The sequence below is a fragment of the Pogoniulus pusillus genome, chromosome 6 (genome assembly GCF_015220805.1).
Source record: "Pogoniulus pusillus isolate bPogPus1 chromosome 6, bPogPus1.pri, whole genome shotgun sequence".
NCBI lineage: Eukaryota > Metazoa > Chordata > Aves > Piciformes > Lybiidae > Pogoniulus > Pogoniulus pusillus.
The window spans coordinates 6,369,940-6,395,164 of NC_087269.1; the positions used below are offsets into that span (position 1 = coordinate 6,369,940).

General features: G+C 44.4%; 1 protein-coding gene across 1 annotated transcript; it reads right to left on the reverse strand.

Annotated features, from left to right (window-relative positions):
- Positions 1-1,565: 1,565 nt before the first annotated feature.
- LOC135175899 (pancreatic lipase-related protein 2-like) lies at positions 1,566-25,225 on the reverse strand. Its single transcript, XM_064144307.1, has 13 exons — positions 25,162-25,225; positions 20,704-20,752; positions 18,733-18,887; positions 16,893-17,018; positions 15,831-15,965; positions 12,036-12,144; positions 11,154-11,270; positions 10,453-10,566; positions 8,798-8,916; positions 7,141-7,270; positions 6,744-6,855; positions 4,302-4,469; positions 1,566-1,705 (listed from the first exon to the last, which is right to left on the reverse strand). Exons 1-13 carry the CDS (start codon positions 25,162-25,164, stop codon positions 1,642-1,644), a joined length of 1,401 nt encoding a protein of 466 aa, XP_064000377.1. The 5' UTR covers positions 25,165-25,225; the 3' UTR covers positions 1,566-1,641.

Sequence of the window (25,225 nt, forward strand, 5' to 3'; positions counted from 1 at the left end):
AACATGAGGAGATATTTCTTTACAGTGAAGGTGACAGAGCCCTGGAACAGGCTGCCCAGAGAGGTTGTGGAGTCTCCTTCTCTGGACACTTTGAAACCTTGCCTGGATGCATTGCTGTGTGCACTACCCTAGGGAATCCTGCTTTGGCAGGGGGTTTGGACTTGGTGGTCTCTGGAGGTGCCTTTCAACCTCTAAGGTTCTGTGATTCTGTGGGTCTGTGTTTCTAAATTCATATAGCTTTGGTTAGTGTTTACTCAAGGATACAACAGGGGTTGTTACTGTGGTTTTTCTTGTGGTTTGTTTTGGGTTTAGTATTTCACAGATACCTGTGCCCATCCTAATATTGTGGTTCATAAATACACTCTTAATATTGTGTTTCTACTACTATGTGTTAGAATTTTATCTGCCCAAGTGCTTGTGCAGCATTTATCAAATGTGGGGAAATGGAATTTAATAAATGATTAACTGTTTCTTCTTATTCATTAACTTAAGAGTTTGATTTTCACACTTAAAAAAATATCCACAGCCTTGGTGTCTTAAAACTCCGTATGGCTCACTCATGGCATGCTTTGAAGAGCAGTAGCATTTCTTTTAGTGTAATATGGGGTTTGTGGATGTTTTCTAAAGTCTGGAGTGATTCAGAATTAGAGCTTCTCTCCAAGATTGTCAGTGGTCACAGGAAAGAAATTCAGCAGTACCTAGTTTGTATGATTCAGCTGTTAAATTTCTTCCCAAGTGAGGAACATTTGAGCTTTGCCTCCACCTGTGGCTTGCATGAAGGTGCAGTGTACAAAGGGCTGTTGTGACCTGATGGAGAATCATGGAATGTCAGGGGCTGGGAGAGACTTCGAAGGATCATTTGTTCCAGCCCCCCTGCCAGAGCAGGATCACCTAGAGCAGATCACACTGGAACACATCCAGATGGTTTTTGAATATCTTCAGAGAAGGAGACCCCACAACTTCCCTGGGCATCTGGTTCCAGTGCTCTGTCACCCTCACAGGGTAAAAATTCTTCCTCAGGTTCCCATGGAACCTCCTATGCCTCACTTTCTACCCATTGCCCCTTGTCCTGTCACTGGGCATGGCTGAGCAGAGCCTGGCTCCATCTTCCTGGCACTCCTTACATATTTATAAACATGAATGTGGTCACCCCCTTAGTGTCCTTCTCTCCAAGCTAAAAAGCCCCAGAAATAGGCTAGTCTTGTTCCATTCCTGCCTCATCCCAAAGTGTCCTCTGAAGGCAGTGCTCACATGTCTGGAAAGTTTTGAGCAACAGCATAAGCTGTAGAGGTGAAAGCATTTGGGACTGCTCCCAGTGCTGAGGTAATGTGTTGCCTTGAGAGTGTCTGATAGATAGAAAATCCAGCAGGTTATCAATGTGGTGGAAACAATTCTTACTGTGAGGCACTGGCAGAGTAAGACTGCACAGTTCTGAATCACAGTTATAAATGGATTTCAGCATATATGATTTCCAGCTTCTTCCACAGAAAACAGAATTGAAAAGATCAAGGCAACAACAGGCAGTTTGATTTTTCTTCCTTTTTTTTTTTTGCTTTAATAGCCTTGTTCACCAACATTCCCATGCACAGGACTGGTGGTTTGCTCAGCTGTTGAATACAGAACAGCTGTCCTTGGTGACCTCTAGCAAGGCGTAAGTAACTGAGGTACTCCATGTGTCACAGTTCCACGGCCACATAATGTTGACCTAGAAAGAAAAAAAAAAAACATAACAAAAAAACCAAAAACCACTTAAATCAAGATTTATTTAGCTGTTTTCCTCCAAAGAAAGGTGAAAGATTGTCAGCTGTCACCTTGAGGCTTGTTAGTTTGATCCATAAAGCTACGTAAGCCATTCTGTCACCTTGAGACGTGTTAGCTTGGTCCATAAACTAACACAAACTGCTCTGCAGAGTAGTTGCATCTGCACATTAATGACAACAAGGTGCTAGAGTGAGTCCAGAGGAGGACTACCCAGATGATCAGAGGGCTGAAGCACTTCTATGAGGACAGGCTATGTGAGTTAGGGCTCTTCAGCCTGGAGAAGAGAAGACTTTGAGGAGAGCTTCTAGTAGCCTTCCAGTATCTGAAGGGGGTCTGCAGGAAGGCTGGGGAGGGACTATTTACAAGGCCTTGTAATGACAGGACAAGGGATAATGGGTTTAAATTGGCAGAGGGGAGATTTAAACTAGATGTTAGGGAAGGGTTCTTTACAGTGAAGGTGGTGAGACACTGGAACAGGTTGCCCGGAGAGGCTGTGGCTGCTCCCTCCCTGAAGATATTCAAGGCCAGGTTGGATGAGGCTTTGAGAGACCTGTTCTAGTGGGAGGTGTCCCTGCCTATGGCAGGGGTTTGGAAATAGATGATCTTTGAGGTCCTTTTCAGCCTAAACCTTCTTTTCCTTTTGAGATCAGTTGTAAAGTCTCAGTTTGAATAAATGAATAAAATTTAGTCTCTAGTTTCACAGAGTTCCAGATGAAACATCAGAGAGGTGTCTCGTTGAGCTCTCTTTGTTTAGCCTAGGTGCTTAACCCCAGTCAAAGCTTTGTGGCTTTTTTTATGAGCTCACACAGAAGGAGATTTCATCAGCTTCTCTAATCTGTGGCAATGGCAAACTACAAACCAATATTTATTCTGTTGTAAAATACGCCAGGGAAGCCTTGACTTCAGCCCAGCGAATGCAGTTAATCATGACCCTTCACAAACAGCTTATGCCTATGTTTTAATGCTCTTCTCCAGGCTTTTTCTTGACTGAGAAACACATTTCCTTCAGCTGCTCTGCACAGATCAAGTTTTCTAAATCTCATTTGCTGCTTTTCTGGATTTCAGTCTCTGTGCATTGTTAGAATCATAGAATCAGTCAGGGTTGGAAGGGACCACAAGGACCATCTAGTTCCAGTCACCTTGCCATGGGCAGGGACACCTTATACTACATCAGGCTGTCTAGAGCTTCATCCAGCCTGACCTTAAACACCTCAGGGATGAGGCTTCCACCACCTCCCTAGGTAACCCCTTCCAGGCTCTCCATCCTTATGGTGAAGAACCTCTTCCTCACATCCACTCTGAATCTACTCATTTCTACCTTTGTTCTATTCTCCTCAGTCCTATCACTACCTGACATCCTAAAATGTCCCTCCCTAGCTTTCTTGTTGACCTCCTTAAGATGCTGGAAGGCCACAATAAGGTTGCCTTGGAGCCTTCTCCTCTCCAGACTTAACAGCCCCAACTCCCTCGGTCTTTCCTTGCAGCAGAGCAGCTCCAGCCCTCTGATCATTCTTGTGGCCCTTCTCTGGACACCTTCCAGCCCACCTACATCTCTCCTGCAACAGGAGGTCCAGAACTGGATGCAGTACTCCAGGTGGGGTCTCACCAGTGCAGAACAGAGGAGGGGGATCACTTCCCTTGACCTACTACCCACACTTCTCATGATGTTCCTGAAGTGTGTTCTCCAAACTTGAAAAAGATCCTGCTTTTTTGGTTAGTCTTGCCCCAGTTAATGCAAACTACAAATTCACAGATTGCTTCAAATTGGAAGCGACTCTCAAAGGTCATCTTGTCCAGCCCCCTGCAGTGAGCAGGGACATTTCCAACTACATCAGGCTGCCTAGGGCCATGTTAAGTCCTTGCGCTGCTTCAGTTTAAAAGCATTGCCTCTCATCCTGTCACTTCAAGCCCTTCTAAACTGTCCTTCCCCAGCCTTCCTGCAGATCCCCTTCAGATACTGAAATGTAGCTGTAAGGTGTCCCCAGAGTCTTCTCTTCTCCATACTGAATAACCTTAATTATTTTTGGCTTGTCTTTGTAGCAGAGGTGCTCCAGCTCTCTGATCATCTTTGTGGCCCTCCTTGGGACCCGCTCCAGCAGGTCCATGTCTCTCCTGTGTTGGGGGTCTCACAGCTGGACACAGTACTCCAAGTGATGCCTCACCAGAGTAGAGTGGCAGGATCACTTCTCAATCTGCTGGCCACGCTGTTCCTGATTAGTATAATCACTCTCTGGGTCTTCTATCCAATAGTACTGATGATACATATGGACTTGCTTTACTTGTTTGCAATGGTTTTGATGTGGCAAACCAGCATTCATTCCACGTTGTTCACTGCTGCATTCCTTTCCAAACAATTACCTCTTGTCTGGAATTTGATTTTTTTTTTTTTCCCTGACCAAAGTGTAATATCTTGTTTTGCAATCCACAATGTGAATTTTAGTACATCTGTGCAGTTTACTGAGACCACTTTTCAATCCTGCCTCCCAGAGTTTCTTACACTCTTTTTCTGTTCCTTTGACCCATAAAAGGGATATGCTTACCTATGTCCATCTTCTCCATAAGTTATGTTGACTGTTTCTGCTCCCAGCCTTGCCCAGAGCAGAGTAAATATGTTTTTATTCCAGAGGAATTCAACTTTCTTAGTATTTTTGGGGTTAATTTCAACATCAAGGTATTTTGTATAAACTTCATCTTGAGAGAGGACTCCACTGCAAATAGAATGAAGACAGCAATTCCAACTTTGATGGTTTAGAGGTTGTGGAACTAAGTTGTACTCTCTACAAGATTTGAGTTCTCCCCTTTGTTACTACAGGAAATTGCACTTTTGCTCTTCTTTGTAACAAAGCAAGACACTGGCCCAGGACTCTGGGTTGTTATGCTCTAAACAAGGGGAGGATGAAAAACAATACCAAAAACTTTGTCTGTATGTCAGGAGACCATTAGGAGATGACAAAGGTGAGGCTGTAGCTGCCTCCAGTGCTCAGGTGTGCTGAGTTTTATAGGTATCGCCACAGGGAAAGCTCAAGGTGAGGTTTTCATGGAGCATCACAGATTCACAGAATATCAAGGGCTGTGAGGGACCTTGAAAGCTCATCTGGTCCAATCCTCCTGCCAGAGCAGAATCACCTAGGCCTGGACAGCAGAATCACCTGCACACAGGAACACATCCAGGCAGGTCTTGAACATCTCCAGAGAGGGAGACTCCAAGAGCCCCCTAGGCAGCCTGTTTCAGTGTTCTGCCACCCCCACAGGAAAAAAAATCCTCTTCACGTTTAAATGAAACTTCCTATGCCTCAGCTTCCTCCCATTGCTCCTTGTCTTGTCATTGGGTATCACACACCAGAGCCTGCCTCCAGCCTCCTGGCACTCACCCTTTACATCTTTATAAACATGGATGAAGTTCCTCCTCAAGCTCCTTCTCTCCAGGCTGAAGTGCTCCAGCTCCCTCAGTCTCTCCTTGTAAGAGAGATGTTCCACTCCCTTCATCTTTTGTGGCTCTGTGCTGGACTCTGTCAAGCAGTTTCCTGAGGTCTTTCTTGAACTGAGTGGCCCAGAACTGGACACAACATTCCAAATGTGGCTTTGCCAGGGCAGAGTAGAGGGGGAGAAGAACCTCTCTTGACCTGCTAACCATATTATGGATGACCTAGGAACTTCTGTGGGGCTTTAGTCTGCATGTGTAAAGAGGATGGAGTGAGAATTCATGGAATGTGTCCAGAGAAGGGCACCAATGCTGGTGAGGGGTCTAGAGCATAGCCCTGTGAGGAGAGGCTGAGAGCTGTGGGTGTTCAGCCTGGAGAAGAGGAGGCTCAGGGGAGACCTCATTGCTGTCTAAAACTACCAGAAGGGAGCTTGAAGCCAAGTAGGGTTTGGTCTCTTCTCCCAGACATCCTGGGACAGAGCAAGAGGACACAGTCTCAAGCTGCATCAGGGCAGGTTTAGGCTGGATGTTAGGAAGAAGTTCTTCACAGCAAGAGTGATTGGTATGGGAACGGACTGCCTGGGGAGGTGGTGGAGTCGCCATCCCTGGAGGTGTTTAAGAGGAGGCTGGATGAGGCACTTAGTGCATGGTTTATTTAATTAGAAGGTGTTAGGTGATAGGTTGGACTCGATGATCTCACAGGTCTTTTCCAAATTGGTTAATTCTGTGATTCTGTGAAGTCCTTGTTTCAGAGCAGGTACAGAAGACAGTGTGAACTGCCACTTTAGTCAGTGGGAGATAATATGGGCTGTGACAGAAACTCACTGCCCAGACCATAAAAATGTACCATTGATATAATGATGACTATCCTGGGGAAGAAGGAGATATCCACCTTGCAGATTTGACAAGTTCAGGCATAGGATTGCCTTGCATAAGATCATACAGCAAGTCACTGGCAAAGCAGAGTCCTGTCAGCACATGGAGCGAGTAAGCTGACAGATGGGACCCATGGTAGCATGGAAGCTACAAGCATTCCAGAGGTGTAAAGTCTGGTGTTTGGGTTTTCATTTGTTTAGAGGGTTTTGGTTTGGTTTTTTGTTTGTTTGGGTTTGGTTTTGTTTTTAAGAGCAACTCAAACTCTATTCCTAATTCATTGTGTAGCCATATCATGGAAAGAAAGTACCTTCTGCTTCCTTTCTGAAACCATCCACCTGCCCTCATGGGTGTTACCTATGGAATAAGTTCTGTGGGTTTTTTGCCATATCTGATGTTTAGTAGAAGATCTACAATACAGATGCAAGCAGTGCAAATACTTAGTGTGGACAGTTTTGGCCTTCCATGACACATATCATGGAGAGAAAGTGCCTTCCACTTCCCTTTTGCTACCATCCACCTGCTCTCATAGGTGTTACCCATGGAATAACTTTTTTTCCCCCCATATCTGATGCTAAGTAGAAGATTTACAATACAGATGTAAGCAGGGCAGATACTTCTGTGTGGACAGTGTGTAGATTAAGGTTAGCAGCATTAAATGCTACAGGAAAACATTAACTTGTCTTACCTGGCGACTTCATATTCTTTTGAGTTCCCCTCCATGTCATGGAAAACTAGGTTTATGTCCCCCCTCATTTTCTTTATACCAGATAGTTTGATAGATACTTGTTGTCTCCAAGCTGCATAAAGAAAAGAAAAAGCAAAATAAAATTGGAATTCATTGATATGAGAGATCTGAGAGTCCTGGTATACTGAGAAGTCATTTTTCCCCCTATCTGGAATTAATCTGTGCTAGCAAATGAAAGCTTTAGTGAGCTTGGATTTTGATAACTAGTGTAGCATTTTTGTCAGAGATATTAGCACCTGTTTATGCAAGCAACAGAGGTGCATGTCCGTAAGTCAGAACAAGGCAATTACTTTTCACACATATGATTAACCATTAAAAAAAACCCTCCTCCACTTACTAGCAAAAGGTGGGTCTGCTGCTGTATTTAAAAAATACTTTTGGTTTACCCTCTTCAATTTATCTGGAAATCTGTCAGCATAGTGGCCCATCATCGGACAGCCCTCCTGGGGGCAAGGGAAGCAGTCTCCCTAGGGAAAACAAAGCATCAGTTAATTAGGAGTATTTCTTTTCATCCCAGCGCTGATAACATCAAGGCTTAAGATGCTGTTGTGATCTTGCAAAGCTGTGGCAGCGCTGCCTGTTGTCTCATCCTGACACCAAAATCTGATAAGCTTGTTTTAGACTTTTGTACCCCTGCATACCAAGTAGAATGAGCAGGTTTAATACCTGTCTGGATAATGGCCTAAAACTCCCTATTTCAAATATTTTTCAGCTATCATCTAGGACAGAAGCATAAGCTAATTTTACTCTGCCAGTGAAAGAGAACTTGCCTACGTACACAGCAACAAAATATGAGGAGGGGGGAAAGGAACACAATTAATGCATTTATTTAGGTGCTGTCATCAAGGCTCAGCATAAATTAGAGAAGAGCCAATGATTTTGGAGGCTCCAATTGACAGAATTAACCAGGTTGGAAAAGATCTTCAAGACTGAGTCCAACCTATTACTCAACACCGCCTAAATGTCTCTTCCAACTAGGAATTACTAAGGTAGAAACATTTAACCTAAGTGCTTTTGCATAAAGGTTTAGGGTGTAGGGGGCTTAGAATCATAGAATGTCAGGAGCTAGGCAAGTCCTCGAAGGATCATTTGGTCCAGCCCTCCTGCCAGAGCAGGATCATCTAGAGCAGATCATGCTGGAACACATCCAAATGTTTTTTGAATATCTTCAGAGAAGGACAGTCCACAACCTCCCTGGGCAGCCTGTTCCAGTGCTCTGTCACTCACAGTGAAAAAAGTCTTCCTCAGGTTCACATGGAACCTCCTATGCCTCAACTTCCACCCATTGTCCTGTCACTGGGCATCACTGAGGAGAGTCTGGCTCCATCCTTCTGGCACTAACCCCTCTACATATTTATAAACATGAATGAGATCATGCCTTAATCTCCTCCTATCTGAGGTAAAAAGCCTCAGCTCACTCAAGCTCTCCCCTCATAAGGAAGATGTTCAGCTTCCTTAATAATTTTTGTGGCTCTGCACTGGACTCTCTCAAGCAGCTCCCTGTCCTTCTTGAACTGGGGGGCCCAGAACTGGACACAGTACTCCAGATGAGGCTTCACCAGAGCAGAGTAAAGGGAAGGGAGAATCTTCCTCAACCTGCTAACCACAGCCCTTCTAATACACCCCAGAGTGGCATTGGCTTTCCTGGCCACAAGAGTGCACTGCTGGCTCATGGCCATCCTTCCATCCACCAGGACTTCCAAGTCTTTCTCCCCTTCACTGTTCTCCAACAGGTCAGTCCCCAACATACACTGATACATGTTCTTTTTTTCCCTTCCTATTTGATTACATCATTTGTGCTTCAGGTTTCATTTTTCAGAACAGAGTAGCTGAGGGAGCCATTGTGCTCTGTGCACTGGTCCTGACACCAAACCATACCATGAGAGCACATCCACTGATATCCAAGTGCTCTGTGTGCATAATGGACCCTACTGTGAGTGCAGAGACCTGGTTTAGTTTTTGCAGCTCACCCATACCCGAGCTGATATACTCACAGACTGAAAGTGTTCGTATGTTTCACAGGCATATCCAAGGTATCCAGTGGGATGGAGGATGCTCATAAAATAAAACTCATGGCTGCGTGAGTGGTGACACCCTCCAAAGATTGTAGCATCTGTTGGAACAAAATTTATGAGCATCCGTGAAGTAACTTCCTATTCAAGAGTTGCACTTTCCTCACTATGGAAACAACCAAGGCACAGAACAGCAGTGTGGTATTGTAAGCAGTTTTTTTCTGAGTTTACACATTTCTAGTTGCAGTAGAAGTTACTGTTTGAGCTCTTTTGGCTTTTTTTTTTTTCCCTGTCTGGAGATCTCTGTGTCAGTTTCCCCAAGATTTCAAGTGAGATGCATTGCTTTACTTCCCTTTCAAGAAGACAGCTCTCTGTGTATGCATACATGTATATATATATCACATGCAGAAACATTCCAGTTGGAAAAAAACCCCAGGGTCATCAAGTCCAATCATCATCCATACTCTACAAAGTTCACCCTTAAACCATATCCCCAAGCACCGCATCCAGGGTTGGTGACTCCACCACCTCCCTGGGCAGTTCATTCCAATGCCTGACCACTCTTGCTGAGAAAAACACTTTCCTAATGTCCAGTCTAAATCTACACAATTGCAGCTTGAGGCCATTCCTTCCTTTCTATCACTAATTACCTGTGAGAAGAGACCAGCACCAACCTCTCCACAACATCCTTTTGGGTAGTTGTAGATAATGATGAAGTCTCCCCTCAGCCTTCTCTTTTTCAGACTATCCATTCCCAGCTCCCTCAGTTGCTCCTCATCAGATTTATTCTCCAGGCCCTTCCCCAGTTTCATTGCCCTCCTCTGCACTTGCTCCAGCACCTTCACATCCCTCTTGTAATGAGGTACCCAAAACTGGACACAATATTCAAGGTGTGCCCTCACCAGAGCTGAGTACAAGGGGACAATCACCTCCCTGCTCCTGCTGGACACAGCATTTCTTATACGAGCCAGAATGTCATTGGCTTTCTCTGCCACCTGGGCACACTGCTTGCTCATATTGATTTGTTTATCTGTGGCAACCCCCAGATCCCTTTCTGCCAGACAGCTTTCCTACCACACTTCTGTATCTCATGCATGTATAAGATACCAAAACAAGATTAAATTAATGGAAGTTTGAAAGACTTAATAGAGCAGGCAGAATCCAGCAGCCATCTGCCAAACTCTCCTGAGCCAGCGGAGAGGAGAAGTATGTATAGCTCCTGGGAAATACTGAGCCTTTTCACCTACTTTGAGCCTTATAGGTGTAAGATGCTCTTTGCAGCATCTGCAAGATGCTGGTGATGGTGTCATGCCACCAGTTTGGTCATGGCGCTGACTTTTCTCAGTCTAGAAAACCTCCTGGTGGGGCTGTTGAGTTGTTGGGCTTGCAGATTCCCTGGTTGCTGCTTTTTTGTTCTCTGCAGGCCCAGATTCAAGATGCAAAAGCAAATCTTGGGCCTGTATTATATCTCCTTTCCATACAGCCTTAGTTTCTTCCTTTCCTCGTTGCTGAGTAAAGAGGCCAGAATGCATTTTGTCATTCTGCCATGTTCTTCCTAAAGGACAGCTACCTTCACAGATCATGTTTCAGAACTGAGCAAAAATCAAGCACTGTGCATGTTGGGAATGTGTGCTTACCCACTTCAAAATCACCATGTTTCACCTCTGGAATTAAATCAGGGCATCCAGGCATCACGGTTCCTCCATTTGGGTAAAAGTCCAGGTGTCCAGTGGTGTTGTACATTCCAAGCCCTGAGATACACATGTGTCAGAGTCTGAGTGAGATGTCTGTCCCTCCAGAAGCATATTGTGGTGATTTGGGAGTTTCCTCCCTGCTACAATTCACCAAGCTAATTCAGCTGGCTGGAAGTTAAGGCTGAAGCTATATTTCACAGCATAGCACAAATTTACAAGCATATATACACAGCTATTTACAATTATATGCAAACATATATAAGTTAAAAGTAATACAGAAATTCAAACCCCCTCCTAAACAGCAGAACCTCTCAGGAAGCCTCTGAACTAACTTCTCTCCTCTTTTTTTCCACCCTCTCACTTATTTAAGAAGGCTTACATGCAGGGGTGAGATGTCAGATAAGGAGTTAAAAGAAGAATGATTAGATTGAGTTGTACAGGTCCAAGCAAAAGAGTTAATGAAGCAAGCAGACAGAGACTGACTGACTTTGTTATTGTTTCTTGGGTTTATATCCCTAAGCAAAACCAGTGAGTGATATAGACATCACTATTACTTTATTTTCACAGCAAATGATCTCATTTCTCTCTTTAAATTATTCCAATTAGCCTCAAACCAGCACACTTACTTGCAGATGAACACTTACCTGTGGCAGGAAAGTGAGCAGCATTAGTGTGAATAATATCAACAAAGTCTGCATCTGAAGGGTCCAGTCTCACCTCAGGAGGAAAACCTTCAAAGTAGGGCCCAGCAGGATCTAAACCTGGAAAAGCACCACATTTATTGGTTGGGGGAAGGAGAGAAGTGTTCCAACTTAAAACATTGCATATTCAGTATAGCATGAGGCTTGTGGAATAACAATTGAAGAGTGTTTAAGCTAAAAAGGAGGGGAAATTGCAATAATTTGGTTTTGTGAACCTTTATGGAAACTTCTGACAGAAGAAAATAATTTTCTAATGGGCATTTTATTACCTGTGTGCTTATTACTGGCCTGTAAAACTTTAAGCCTAGGGAAAAAACCCTAAGGATTATTGATGTATTGCTTTGTGTGTGTTAAGGGCTTGATGTAACCCAGGGAGTTATAGTAATGGTAGAATGTATGTCCTCCCACTAAAGAGTTTTAGACCTCGTGTTGAGGTGAAACCTTCTCTGTTCCAGTTTGTAGCTGTTGCTCCTTGTCTTATTGCTGCTGACCACCGAAAAGAGATTGGCCACAGCTACTTGACATTCACCCCTCAGATGTTTTTACATGTTGATCAGATCTCCTCTCAGTCTTCTCTTCTCCAGACTAAACACCCCCAGGGCTCTCACAGTCTCTCTCCATAGTGGAGACTCAAGTCCCCCAGTCATCCTTGTGGCTCTCCATTGAACATTCTTCAACAAGTCTCCATCTCTCCTGAACTGGGGAGCCCAAAATTTGACACAGTAGTCCAGGTATGGTCTCACTATGTCAGATGACCTTTCAAGGGCCCTTCCAGCCTCTAACATTCTGTGATTCTGTAACACTGCACCTTAGTGAGCAGCCTACCTGTGATCCGTCTGATGCATCTGATCCTTCTTCCCGCTTCTCCTGCAGTATGTGCTCCCAGACTGTGGCCAATTAAATGGACTTCAGAAGGGGAATATTTGAAGATTTTCTGATCATGAAGGTGGTGGGAGACAAGAATGCAGGCTTTAAATAGTAAGCAAAGAAGTTATGGACCTTCAGGAACATTTAGACTGACTTTCTGCATGGCAAATGGAGTGTGAGTTCCTTGAATTTATTTCTATTGTTTAATTACACTAAGATTTGCTAGAAAATAGCATGAGAGAGGCTGAGGGAGCTGGGATTGTTTAGTCTGGGAAAAAGGAGGCTCAGTGGGGGACCTCATTGCTGTCTACAACAACTTGAAGGGAGGCTGTAGCCATATGGGGATTGGTCTCTTCTCCCAGACAACCAGCAACAGAACAAGGGGACAGTCTCAAGTTGTGCCAGGGGAAGTTTTAGGCTGGATGTTAGGAGGAAGTTCTTAACAAGGGAGAGTGATTGACATTGGAATAGGCTGCCCAGGGAGGTGGTGGAGTCACTGTCCCTGGAGGTCTTCAAGAAAAGACTGGATGAAGCACTTAGTGCCATGGCCTAGTTGATTGGACAGGGCTGGGTGCTAGGTTGGACTGGATGATCTTGGAGGTCTCTTCCAACCTGGATGATTCTATGAAAATGATGCAGTATAGAATTTTAAATGCCTAGTGCTGCTGGACTCACTGTAGTAGTGTTGGCATATGGTCACCATATTCAGTTACCATTGGTAAGGAAATAGAACTTCTTTGTTACTTGAATCAACTCCTAATTTCATCTTTCATCCACAAGTTCTCAAATTTTCCTTATTTACTCTAAGGTGCTCCTTTTTTATCACTTCTATTTTCTTAGAATATGTGATCATATCACTCAGTGTTTTCACAGACAAGCTTAGATGACACTCATTCTCCTCACTGCCAAGTACTCCCTGTGCAAGACCTACACTGCAGAAATAGATCTGTTGAAGGTGAAAACAGAGATTAATCAGCACCTTGGCTGCATGAAAGGGTCATATTTAATCTGGGGATGCGTAGTGACCAAAACCAACAAGGATTGCTCATTAATTGCTTGTAGTTAAGTGCTTCTATTTGCACTAAGCTCGATTTTTGTCAAGCATGTACCAAAAGAACCCCCCCAAACCCCTGTACTATTTGTCTGTCAGATTGTTTTTATTTCATGTTAGGCAGCAAGTTCCTTTGAATGCATTTTGCTGCAGTACTTCCATTCACAATGCAGCTTAATTTTCCCTAAAGTCAATCTCCAGAAATCTGTAAACTGAGGGGGGGGGGGGGGGGGGAAGGAAGGAAGTCTAAGAATTATTTCTGCCTTTAAAAAAAAATTAATTTTAAAGAGAGAGGCCTGGGCTGCAAATAGAGCAGTGATAGATACTAAATAAGACACTGAACCCATCTCCCAGTGGGATAGATACTAAATAAGACATTGAACCCATCTTCCAGTGGGATAGATACTAAATAAGACGTTGAACCCATCTTCCAGTGGGATAGATACTAAATAAGACGTTGAACCCATCTTCCAGTGGGATAGATACTAAATAAGACGTTGAACCCATCTCCCAGTGGGATAGATACTAAATAAGACGTTGAACCCATCTCCCAGTGGGATAGATACTAAATAAGACGTTGAACCCATCTTCCAGTGGGATAGATACTGAATAAGACGTTGAACCCATCTTCCAGTGGGATAGATACTGAATAAGACGTTGAACCCATCTCCCAGTGGGATAGATACTAAATAAGACGTTGAACCCATCTTCCAGTGGGATAGATACTAAATAAGACGTTGAACCCATCTCCTAGTGGGATAGATACTAAATAAGACGTTGAACCCATCTCCCAGCGGGATAGATACTAAATAAGACACTGAACCCATCTCCCAGCGGGATAGATACTAAATAAGACACTGAACCCATCTCCCAGCGGGATAGATACTAAATAAGACACTGAACCCATCTCCCAGCGGGATAGATACTAAATAAGACACTGAACCCATCTCCCAGCGGGATAGATACTAAATAAGACACTGAACCCATCTCCCAGCGGGATAGATACTAAATAAGACACTGAACCCATCTCCCAGCGGGATAGATACTAAATAAGACACTGAACCCATCTCCCAGCGGGATAGATACTAAATAAGACACTGAACCCATCTCCCAGCGGGATAGATACTAAATAAGACACTGAACCCATCTCTCAGCGGGATAGATACTAAATAAGACGTTGAACCCATCTCCCAGCGGGATAGATACTAAATAAGACACTGAACCCATCTCCCAGCGGGATAGATACTAAATAAGACACTGAACCCATCTCCCAGCGGGATAGATACTAAATAAGACACTGAACCCATCTCCCAGCGGGATAGATACTAAATAAGACACTGAACCCATCTCCCAGCGGGATAGATACTAAATAAGACACTGAACCCATCTCTCAGCGGGATAGATACTAAATAAGACGTTGAACCCATCTCCCAGCGGGATAGATACTAAATAAGACACTGAACCCATCTCCCAGCGGGATAGATACTAAATAAGACACTGAACCCATCTCCCAGCGGGATAGATACTAAATAAGACGTTGAACCCATCTCCCAGCGGGATAGATACTAAATAAGACGTTGAACCCATCTTCCAGCGGGATAGATACTAAATAAGACACTGAACCCATCTTCCAGTGGGATAGATACTAAATAAGACGTTGAACCCATCTCTCAGCGGGATAGATACTAAATAAGACGTTGAACCCATCTCCCAGTGGGATAGATACTAAATAAGACGTTGAACCCATCTCCCAGTGGGATAGATACTAAATAAGACATTGAACCCATCTCCTAGTGGGATAGATAATAAATAAGACGTTGAACCCATCTTCCAGTGGGATAGATACTAAATAAGACACTGAACCCATCTTCCAGTGACCTGGGGTTTGAACACAAAGAACAGAGATGCAGAAGGAAATGTGTAAGGCTAGATATGCGTTTCCTAGGTAGAAACAGTAGGTTGCAACCCAGCAGATCCCGGGCAACTGTTCTTTGATGCTCATGCGCTTACAAGGTTGGCACTTTGACTTGTGGGCTCTGAACTACCTCCTGCAGCGCTTTTAAGGACTCCTACCCAGGATCAAGTCTGTAACCAGGCAAAGTTCTGCTTTTTTAGCGGCTCTAAGTACTCTCGAGTCTTTCTGAAGTCAGTGGGGAATGCGGATGCCTTCGTCTTTTCCACCGAGCAGCTCTGCGCTACCCAAGTAGATGCAGGCACTTGCTTTCAGGAGCATGAAGCTCAGAATTAGAGGGCACCGAGGCAGTTTATCATGCCTGTGGGCAGTAAACGGCGTTATCGAGCGAGCCAGCTCCCGTTCGTTTCAGTGGCGCTAAGCTGCTCTGCTTCCAGCACAATGCGCAAGGTTGGCGAGGCTCCGGTGAGGCAGCGCCGGTGCTGAGCCTCCCTGCCTCTCCCCTGCCCTCCTGCCTCTACCATCGTGTGGAGATGTTGCCACCTACTGGCCCCTAACTAATTTGCACCGCTTTCAAACCGCATCCCCTCAGTTCGCGTCTTCTGCGGCTGCGAGAGACCCTCAGGGAGCTGCTCATTAGTGCAGTTACTTGGATCTCAGCCCCACGCATTGCACAGCTCTCCCCGGAGCTCTGTCTGACCGCACCGGGCACGTTCAAAACCGAAGCAGCGGCATCATAACCCTGCTAGATCCACTTAAGAATTGCAGGCGGCGAAGCTGTGTCCTTTACCTGTAAAGTGTGTATGAAATAAGCGACCTCAGCCCCGATCACACGGAGGTTGTTCACTGCGCTGGCGTAGGTGCCTTTTGCACCTTCTTTCCAGTCGACAGCGATGCAGTTGGTGTTTTCCACTTCCACTAACAGCTGATGTGGGAACACATAAAGCAAAGCGTTTAAGGAAACAACGATCAGAGCTCCCTCTTCAGTCGCAGCACGAAAAGGTAACACAGCAGTGGGGTGACAATCACTCTCTGCCAAACAGGACTGCTCACTGTAGCCTGTGCTCGGTGCTGGTTAGGCCGCACCTTGAGGCCAGTTCTGGGCCCCTCAATTTAAGAAAGGAGTTTAAGTTCTTGGACGTGTCCAGAGGAGGGCACCGAGGCTGGGGAGGGGGCTGGAGCACAGCCCTGTGAGAGGAGGCTGAGGGAGATGGGGGTGTGCAGCCTGCAGAAGAGGAGGCTCAGGGCAGACCTTATCGCTCTCCCACCCCTCGCCATAGACAGGGACACCTCCCACTAGAACAGGTTGTTCAAGGCCTCCTCCAAGCTGGCCTTGAACATCTCCAGTGAACGAGCAGCCACAACCTCCCTGGGCAACCTGTGCCAGTGTCTGACCAACTTCACTGGAAAGAACTTCTTCCTAACATCTAGTTTAAATCTCCCTTCTTCCAGTTTAAACCCATTACTTCTCGTCCTGTCATTACAAGACCTTGTCAATAGTCCCTCCCCAACCCTCCGGTAGGTCCCTTTCAGATACTGGAAGGCCACCCCAAGGTCTCCTCGAAGCCTTCTGTTCTGCAGGCTAAAGAGCCCTAACTCTTGTAAGCCTGTCCTCATAGCAGAGCTGCTCCAGCCCTCTGAGCATCTTCATGGCCTCTTCTGGACTTGCTCCAACAGTTCCATATCCATCTTGTGTTGGGGGGTCCAGAACTGTATACAGTATCTACTACTACCCAGTGATCTACTACTAGCGAGTGATCTGCAAAGTGGAAGGCGAACATTAGTGCCTAAAGGATACTGACAGGTTGTAGTTAACAACTGCTGATGGAAATCAGAGGACACTCTCTCATACCAGGCACATTTCTACCACCCAGCCTTTTTTTCCAGTGCTTCCAAATCCATGAATGATGAAGGAGGTATTTCTACGTGGGGAAAAATGTGAGTTTTGGATGGTTGAGGAGTTAATCGCTGAGATCACCTGTGTGTGAAAAGAAATAGCTGGTTTGGGTTATTCAAACACTATTTAAAATAAGTCAGCTAGTCAATTCTTCTGCAGGACTCAAGGCACTACTTTGAATGGACAAAGCCTGACATTTTTGCAACTCAAGAGACTTCTGTACCTCACCATTCTAAGTTCCACCACCGGTTGGTGGAAGGTGTCACCATGTGGTTTTTCCTGCTCCTATCTACTTTGCTGAACACAGGAAGAACCCTGGAACAGGGTGCAACATGTGGAATATGAGGTAGTCAAAAAAGGGATACAGCATTGCATGACTCCTGTTGAGATAAGCTGGATGATTTCCTCCAGAGAGAGCAGCCCACCAGCTCCACATGTCCTGGTTTAGCTTGCCCTTCTATTTGCCTGACCTTTGGTTTCAATGTGCTGCTCTGCACCAAAGCAACAGTTAGGGTTTTTGGTATGGTTTGGTTTCTTTATTTGGGTATTTTTAGTGTTTTTTGCTTGGTGGTTGTTGGGGATTTTTTGTTGGTTTGGCTTATTGGTTGGGGTCTTTTAGTTTGTGCTTTTTAAATGTGCTTTGGTTGTTTGGTTGTGGGTTTGTTGTTTGTTAGATTTATTTTTTTTACCCAAGTAGGTGATGTGTCTATGCCAGTTTATGTGGTGAGGTGTTTCAGAAAGGCAGAATTTCACGCAGGAATCGTGTGCAGGAGAGGTGGCACTGATCTTTCACACACTGCTACAAGCTGCTTAGTTATCAGAGAAAAAGGGAAACACATAATGATATCTGACTGTGCTTTTTTCAAGCAAATACATGGTTTGTGCTCAGGAAATTTGGGTGTGGAAGAGGTGTGCCCTAGGTCATAGATACATTAATGTTTAGTGGCTGGGAGTTAGTACAAGATGTACTTAGATTTATGTTGTCAAGAGCAGAAGCGCTGAGTAATCTGCTGCTGGATCTATTTTGTGTGCTCATGCACCCCTGCTCTGCAGAATATAAAAGCTTGGTACAGGTATAACTTATCCTCAGAGAGCCTGAGCTGGATTCTCAGCATGGCAACTAGGATTGCTGTAAGCAATGACAGTAATGGCATCACAGCTCATGCCAGAGGAGTCCTGTGTAGCTCAGAGAACACTAGATTTAAAAGCCTGAAAGGAATTTAGTGATTTCAAAGGCTGAAGTGACGTGGTTCCAGCTCGTGAACTTACAGGTTCCTCCACACTGGTTTGCTCAGTATTTCAGAGTGCATGCAACTGGAGTGGTTCTGTCTTTATTTTTAGAGTGCAGACAGGTAAGAATGTGAAATCAATGTCAGGATGGGGTGTGGCTTTGGAAACTGCATAAAATCAGTCTCCTTCAGACTTCTAGCTTGAAATGTGACAGTATCTTCCTAGCTCAGCTTCCCTGTAAGGCAGCAGTATCTGCTGTCCAATCTGAGTGCTCAGGAGGCTGTTTATTAGAACAAGCCTTCAGTTTTCCTCAGAAACCTAAATGCATGCAAGATGTAGTCTGCCACAACCAATACCCTCATGCAGGGGAATGACAGGAATGCTGTTGTGTCCTACAGTTCACAGCATATTTTTCATGCTTTACCCCAAAGTACATTCATTATTCTACCTTCAAACTCTTCTTTTTTAATGCCTTGTTTGCCTATGATGACTGACAGAGACTTTTTAAGAAGGTAACAAACATTTGTAGGTTTAGTCAGTTCTTGATGCTAAAAGTAAATGTCACCTGTGAATTATTTCCTGTTTCTCTGGTGTAAAGAGAGAAGCTGATGTTCATCTCTTCTGGAGGGTCAGGCAGACCTGTCAGGAGTCTCCCTGGTATCCCAGACCATGGTGGGTCATCTGTAAAACAGCCAAGCCTGTCGTAGCAAACTTCTTTACCTGGAGAAGAAGAGGGAAAAAACCAAACAAACCCACCTTTGTTTATGTGTCAGACTATCTTATGGTTGATTTGAGACTACAACAGTCTGAAGAGCAGGAAACCTGAGGATTTAGTTTTACAATTAATTTTTAAATTGAACCACGTCACAGAAGGTTGGGGGCTGGAAGGCACCTCGAAAGATCACCCAGTTCAACCCCCCTGCCAGAGCAGGATCACACAGGAACACATCTAGGTGGGTCTTGAATATATCCAGAGAGGGAGACTTCAAAACCTTCCTGGGCAGCCTGTTTCAGGGTTCTGAGATTCATTCTTGTTTTCTTTATGGCTACCTGAAGCAGGTAACACAGAATGAGCTAAATAGTTTGAGGATAACCCAAGTAAAGCCTCAGACACAACTTTTTAGGCTTATAAAGGATTTAATTGAATATCTTTTTTTAAAAAAAAGGCTTTTAAGAAGTGCTTGTTGGAATTGCCCCTGAACACTTCCTGCTCCAGAGCATCATGTCTCTACTTGAGAATGGAATGAAGGATTTCTATGCAGTAAACTTGTACTGTGAATGAAATGATAATTTCTTTCAGCATAGTAACTTTTTCAACATCAAACCTGTCTCTTTCTTGCTTGTGTTCAATTTCATGTCTTGGAACTGTCTGTTGGGCTGAACACCCTGTTACTGAGCAGCCCTTTGTCTGGCAGTATTGATTTGAATGAGGGTAGAGAGGCTCTCCAGAGGGACTTGCATAGACTAGATCTATGGGCCATCATTAATGGCATGAATTTCAACAAGGGTCCTGAACTTGGCTCACAATAACTCCAAGCACTGTCACAGGCTTGGGAGAGTGTGGCTAGACAGATGCTTGGCAGAAAGGGATCTGGCAGTTGTAATAGACAGGAGCTGAATATGAGCCAGCAGAGTGCCCAGGTGGCCAGAAAAGGTCAAAGCATCCTGGCTTGGATTAAAAATGCTGTGGCCAGCAGGAGTAGGGAAGTGGTTGTCTCCTTGTAGTCGGCTTCAGTGAAGCCACACTTTGAGTACTGTGTTCAGTTTTGGGCACAGCAATACAAGAGAGATGTGGAGGTGCTGAAGTGGGTCCAGAGGAGGGCAACAATGCTGGGGAAGGGGTTGGAAAATAAATCTTATGAGGAGTGACTGAGGGAGCTGGGGATGTTTAGATTGAGTAGGAAGAGGCTGACAGGAGACCGCATTGCTGTCAACAGCTACCTGAAGGGACAGTGTAGAGAGGCTGCTGCTGGTCTCACAGATAATGGGAGACAGAACAAGGGGGAATGGCCTCAAGCAGAGACTGGGGATGTTAAGATTGGACATTAGGAAAAAGTTTTTCATGAAGAGAGTGGTCAGAGACTGGAATGAGCTGCCCAGGGAGGTGGTGGAGTCACCCAGCCTGGATGTGTTTAAGGGTCATTTGGATGTGGTGCTTAGGGATGTGGTTAAAGGTGGATCTTGTAGAGTAAGGTTCTGGTTTGGACTTGGTGGTCCTGAGGGTTTTTTCCAACCTGGGTGTTCCTGTAATTCTGTAACCTGTCATGAAATTACAGCTCATGCACTGTCTTGATGGAAGTTGGACACACGACTCTGAAGTTTCAGCACAGAGTTGCATCTCCTATATTCTCAGTAATAAGATTTAAATGCAGCAGAGCCTTTTAGCATTAGTTTTATGCACGGTAATAAACATTGCCATAACCTGCAAATCATACTTCGGCTTCAGTTTAGAGGAAAATAGTAGTCATCACCTCCTATACATTATTTCATCTGAATTCACCTTCTAGTGGTAGTTTTGATGGATATAGTGTCTCACCTGCTACTACGCCAAGGAGACAAAATGTGATGATCCACATTCCAACCACCTAAAGAAAATTGAACATATAGGTTAAGCATTTCATTTAGAGTGACTTATCCTTTTCAGAAGGGTGTAACACAGAAAGGAATGGAGAGACTTGCACTCAGAGAAGAATGAACTCATACTCCAGTCAACATACACTGGAGGCTCAACAGCTGCAAAGAAGTTTTGCAGAAAGAGCCCCAAGGGCCCTGGTGAATACCAATTGACCCTAAACCAGCAACACATCCTTGCAGCAAAGGCAGGCAGTAGCATCCTGGGTTGCATTAGGAGGAATGTTGCCAGCAGGATGAAGTAGGTGACCCCTTCCCTGCGCTTCTGCTGGTCTTTGTACTTCTTGCACAGCCAACACTGCTGTCAGGCTGCTGAAAGAATCAAGCAGATCACTGGGTCTCGATTTTTGTGGAGCTGGGTGAGAGGCATAATACAACAAATCCAGTGATAATTTGTAACCAAGTCTGCATGTGTGGTGGCCTAGGCTTGTCACTAGAAGAGACACTGAGTATGTCCAAAGCAGGACTGTGAAGCTGATGAAGAGTCCAGAGCCCAAAACTTCTGAGAAGTGGCTGAGGGGGCTGGAGTTGTTTAGCCTGGAGAAAAGGAGACTGAGGGGAGACCTTATCATGCTCTACAACTACATGAAAGGAGATTGTAATGAGATGGGCATCAATCTCTTCTTCCAAGTAGCAAACAACAGGATGAGAGGAAACGGCCTCAAGTTACACCAGGGAAGGTTTAGGTTGGGTATCAGGAAAATTTCCTCTTATGAAAGGGTAGTCAAGCACTGTAACAGGCTCAATGGTGGTTGAATCTGCATCCCTGGAGGTATTTAAAAATGGTATCATCTTGGGTTAATCCAACCTGCTCTCACAAGCCCCTCTTCCTCTGCACAGGTGGGAGGGAAAGTAACACAAAAACCCCTCTGTGTTGAGATAAGAAATGTAATGAGCTGATACGAAGACAATTACCTTAGACTATTTGCAGCAAAGCACAGCAAAAAGCAGAAGCAACCACAGAAGCCAGTGATAAAGTGCTTCCCCCTCACCCTAAGCTGGCAGTAGCCAGCACAGATGAAAAGATCAGTGCCTCAAACCCTAAACCCAGAAGCAGCAACTGGAATAGGAAGCCTCTTGTGTTACAATCTGAATAGTTTGCTGCAAGCAGCAGTTTAATTTTGAAGCAGATGACTGCAGCATGGTGTTGAATACACACGAGCAGATTCACTTGAACTCATGACATGTGTACATGTGGCTGGACAAGGGGCAATGGGTGGAAGTTGAGGCATAGGAAGTTTCATGTAAACATGAGGTGGAATTTTTTCCCTGTGAGGGAGACAAAACACTGGAACAGGCTGCCCAGGGGAGTTGTGGAGTCTCCCTCTTTGGAGATATTCAAAACCCTGTACGATCTGTTCTAGGTGATCTTGCACTGTCAGGGGAATTGGACTGGATGAGCTCTCAAGACCCCTTCCAGCCCCTGTGATTCTGTGATTTAGGGATGTGTTTTGGCAGTGCTAGGTTAATGGTTGGATTTGATGGCCTTACAAACTTTATGATTTCATGATTCTATCTTCAGATCTGCTTGTTCTGCTTTTACCCAGGGCTTTACATATCTCTTTCCTCTACACTTGCCTTAGTTCCCTTTCCCATGGCAAGGGTTCCACATATTTCACTGTTCTTCCACCTTTCTTGTTTGCCTCCATCCACTGTTCTCAATGCCCTCTAGGTGTTTTCTATGGTACTCGCCTCCCATTTTCAACATGCTCCCTTCCTTGTAAAGTTTGAGCTGAGACAGTCCACTAGAAGTAATTAAGAATGGTCAATGTGGTAGGTATTCTCTTGCAATGAGAGAAACTGTCTCCAAGGGGTAGTGTTAGAGACTCAGCAGTATGACAAAGCTGGAAAACCAGTGCTCCAAAGGTCATTGTCACTACCAAATACTCTCAGAAGCAAACAAGAAAAGTAGGATTTTCACAGAATTTATCCTTCAAGCTTGTATGTCAAATGTCAGATAGGAGTCATATGTCATCCACCTACATCTTCTCTTCTTTGTTTTGGTGGAAGTTTAATTGCCTGGCTGTAATGATGTGGCTTTCTAACCAAGCAAAATGGGATAGGTCGTAAGACAGAACGTGTTTCTAATCAGCTCTGCAGTCCCTGTGTGATAATAACACGTTGTTTATGGGACAGGGCAGAGGAGCAAGGCTGAATACCTGAGCAGTGAGATGGAGTTGCAAAGTGCAAAGCTAAGAGGAATCATGAAATTTCCTTAGAAACACAAACCTGTTCTCAAGTCTAATGTATCCTTTGATGCAGTTAGCAGAGAATAAAATCAGCTGCTTGGGAAGGGTGGAAAGCAGAGAGGAAGTCTGACAGTGAGCAAGAGTGAGAGGAAAAAGGATCAGGAGCTATTCTAAGAAGCTGGTGACAGATTAAAATAGAGAAACCTTAACCATTACCCAAAAGGAGCACCTCTGTGCAGCTGGAAGATTATACCCATCATCATGATAAGAACCTGATGACAGTGCAGGAAAATCACAGGGGATGTGGCTCACTAAACAAATTAGAGAGTTCAGTGGCATTTATTTATAGTTATTGGCTTGCTCTCATACTCAGGAGATGTGTTCCCCATGTTGAGAATGCCATAGTATGAAGGTTAATATCACTTATTTTCTGACCCAAAATCTGAAAGGTAGCTAATGAATAATGACTTTAGGAAATGTAGGAGGTTGTGGCCAAATAAAAGTCATCAGTAGTTTCTTTTCAAATGTTCTTACTCTGAAAGCAGAAAAGAGAAATCAACATGAAGGTAGGTAAGTAATGGAAGGTGTAGAATTATTTTTCTTTCTTGCTTTTTCTTTTCCTGTGGTATTTTGATTCATTCTGTTATTAAGAGAGGTGAAGTGTGGGTAGGAGACAATGTTTTAGTGGGTAGTTTTACTACATTGATCTGTGTCAACTCTGTGACAAAAAGATTTCAAAGAGGTTAAGAAACTGTCTTGTAGCATCCAATTTTATGGGGCAAAATTCTTTTGCTGGGCAATTCAGAGGCTTAGTGCTGAACAAGAGGAACTGGAATGACTTGTCTGTGAGTGTCATCTTGGCAAGAAGGCTGCTGTACACTGAGCTCGCTGACTCTCAGTGGACAGAGGACATGCACTTCTGGGGCAAAACTAAATAAATCTTTCAGTTAGAAAAAAAAGCAAAACAACAACAATGAAATATTTATAGGCTGACATCCTGATGTGTAAAAACCTACACTGGAGGAGAAGTTGTCATAGAATTATAGAATCAACTAGGTTGGAAGAGACCTCCAAGATCATCCAGTATGACCTATCACCCAGCCCTATCCAATCATCTAGACTCTGGCACTAAGTGCCTCATGCAGTCTTCTCTTCTCTTGTTACTTCACAAGAGGCCATGAAGTCACCTTTCTGATGCTTTTGCTGAGACTGTGATTCACAGAACCTTCGAGGCTTGAAGGGACCTCCAGAGATCACCCAGTCCAACCCCCCTGCCAAGGCAGGATCACCTAGGATAGTCCACATAGGAACATATCCAGGTGGGTTTTGAAAATCCACAGAGAAGGAACGTCGTGGGCCACTGGTGGATGGTTTGTGAGGCTGGTGGGTTAGGAATTCTCCCCCTCCCCCATTGGAATTTACCACACCAGCTCAGGTGGCTTGGAAGTAAGATGAAGCTAGATTTACAGCAAAGCAAAATTTACAAGCATATATACATAATGTATTCACAATTGCAAAGAAATTAGAAACAATACAGAAATCCAAACTCCCTCCTAGACAAAGAAAACTGCCCAGAATGGGCTCAGAGCTACCTCCTCTCTCTCCCTCTCTATCTCCCTTCCCAGCCAGCCAAACAAAAGAACCAGCAGAGCTTACATTGTTATGTCAGCCAAGACTAAAGGAGAGAGGTTAGGGCAGCTAAAAGGAAATGAATAGATCCAGTGATACAGCCCCAAGAGAGAAAGATTATTTACATTTTGGCTTTTTATCCCTCACGTCAAACCAATGAATGATGTAAACATCATTCTTTTCTTTTCACAACCAGTGATCTAATTTATCTCATCAAAACATTCCAGTTAGCCTCAAACCAGCACAATGAGGTATGCATAATGACTGTCACACACATGTAGCCCACACCTTCCTCAGGACGTGCACATGAGCACAAAGTCTGTTAAGCAGGAGCAAGCCCATATCTAAGGGGTTTTAATTATCAGCATTTTTAACCTAATAATCTCACAGTATTCATAGAATCATAGGATCAACCAGGTTGGAAGAGACCCCCAAGATCATCCAGTCCAACCCATCGCCCAGCCCCAACCAGTCAACTAGACCATGGCACCAGATTATTTAAGGCAAGATTAATTTATCATCTAATTGCTAAGAATTTTACTTACCATGCTCTTATCACCTTTCTTATCTCTTTCCCTGGTGAGCAGTAGCAGTACAAAATGGTCACGG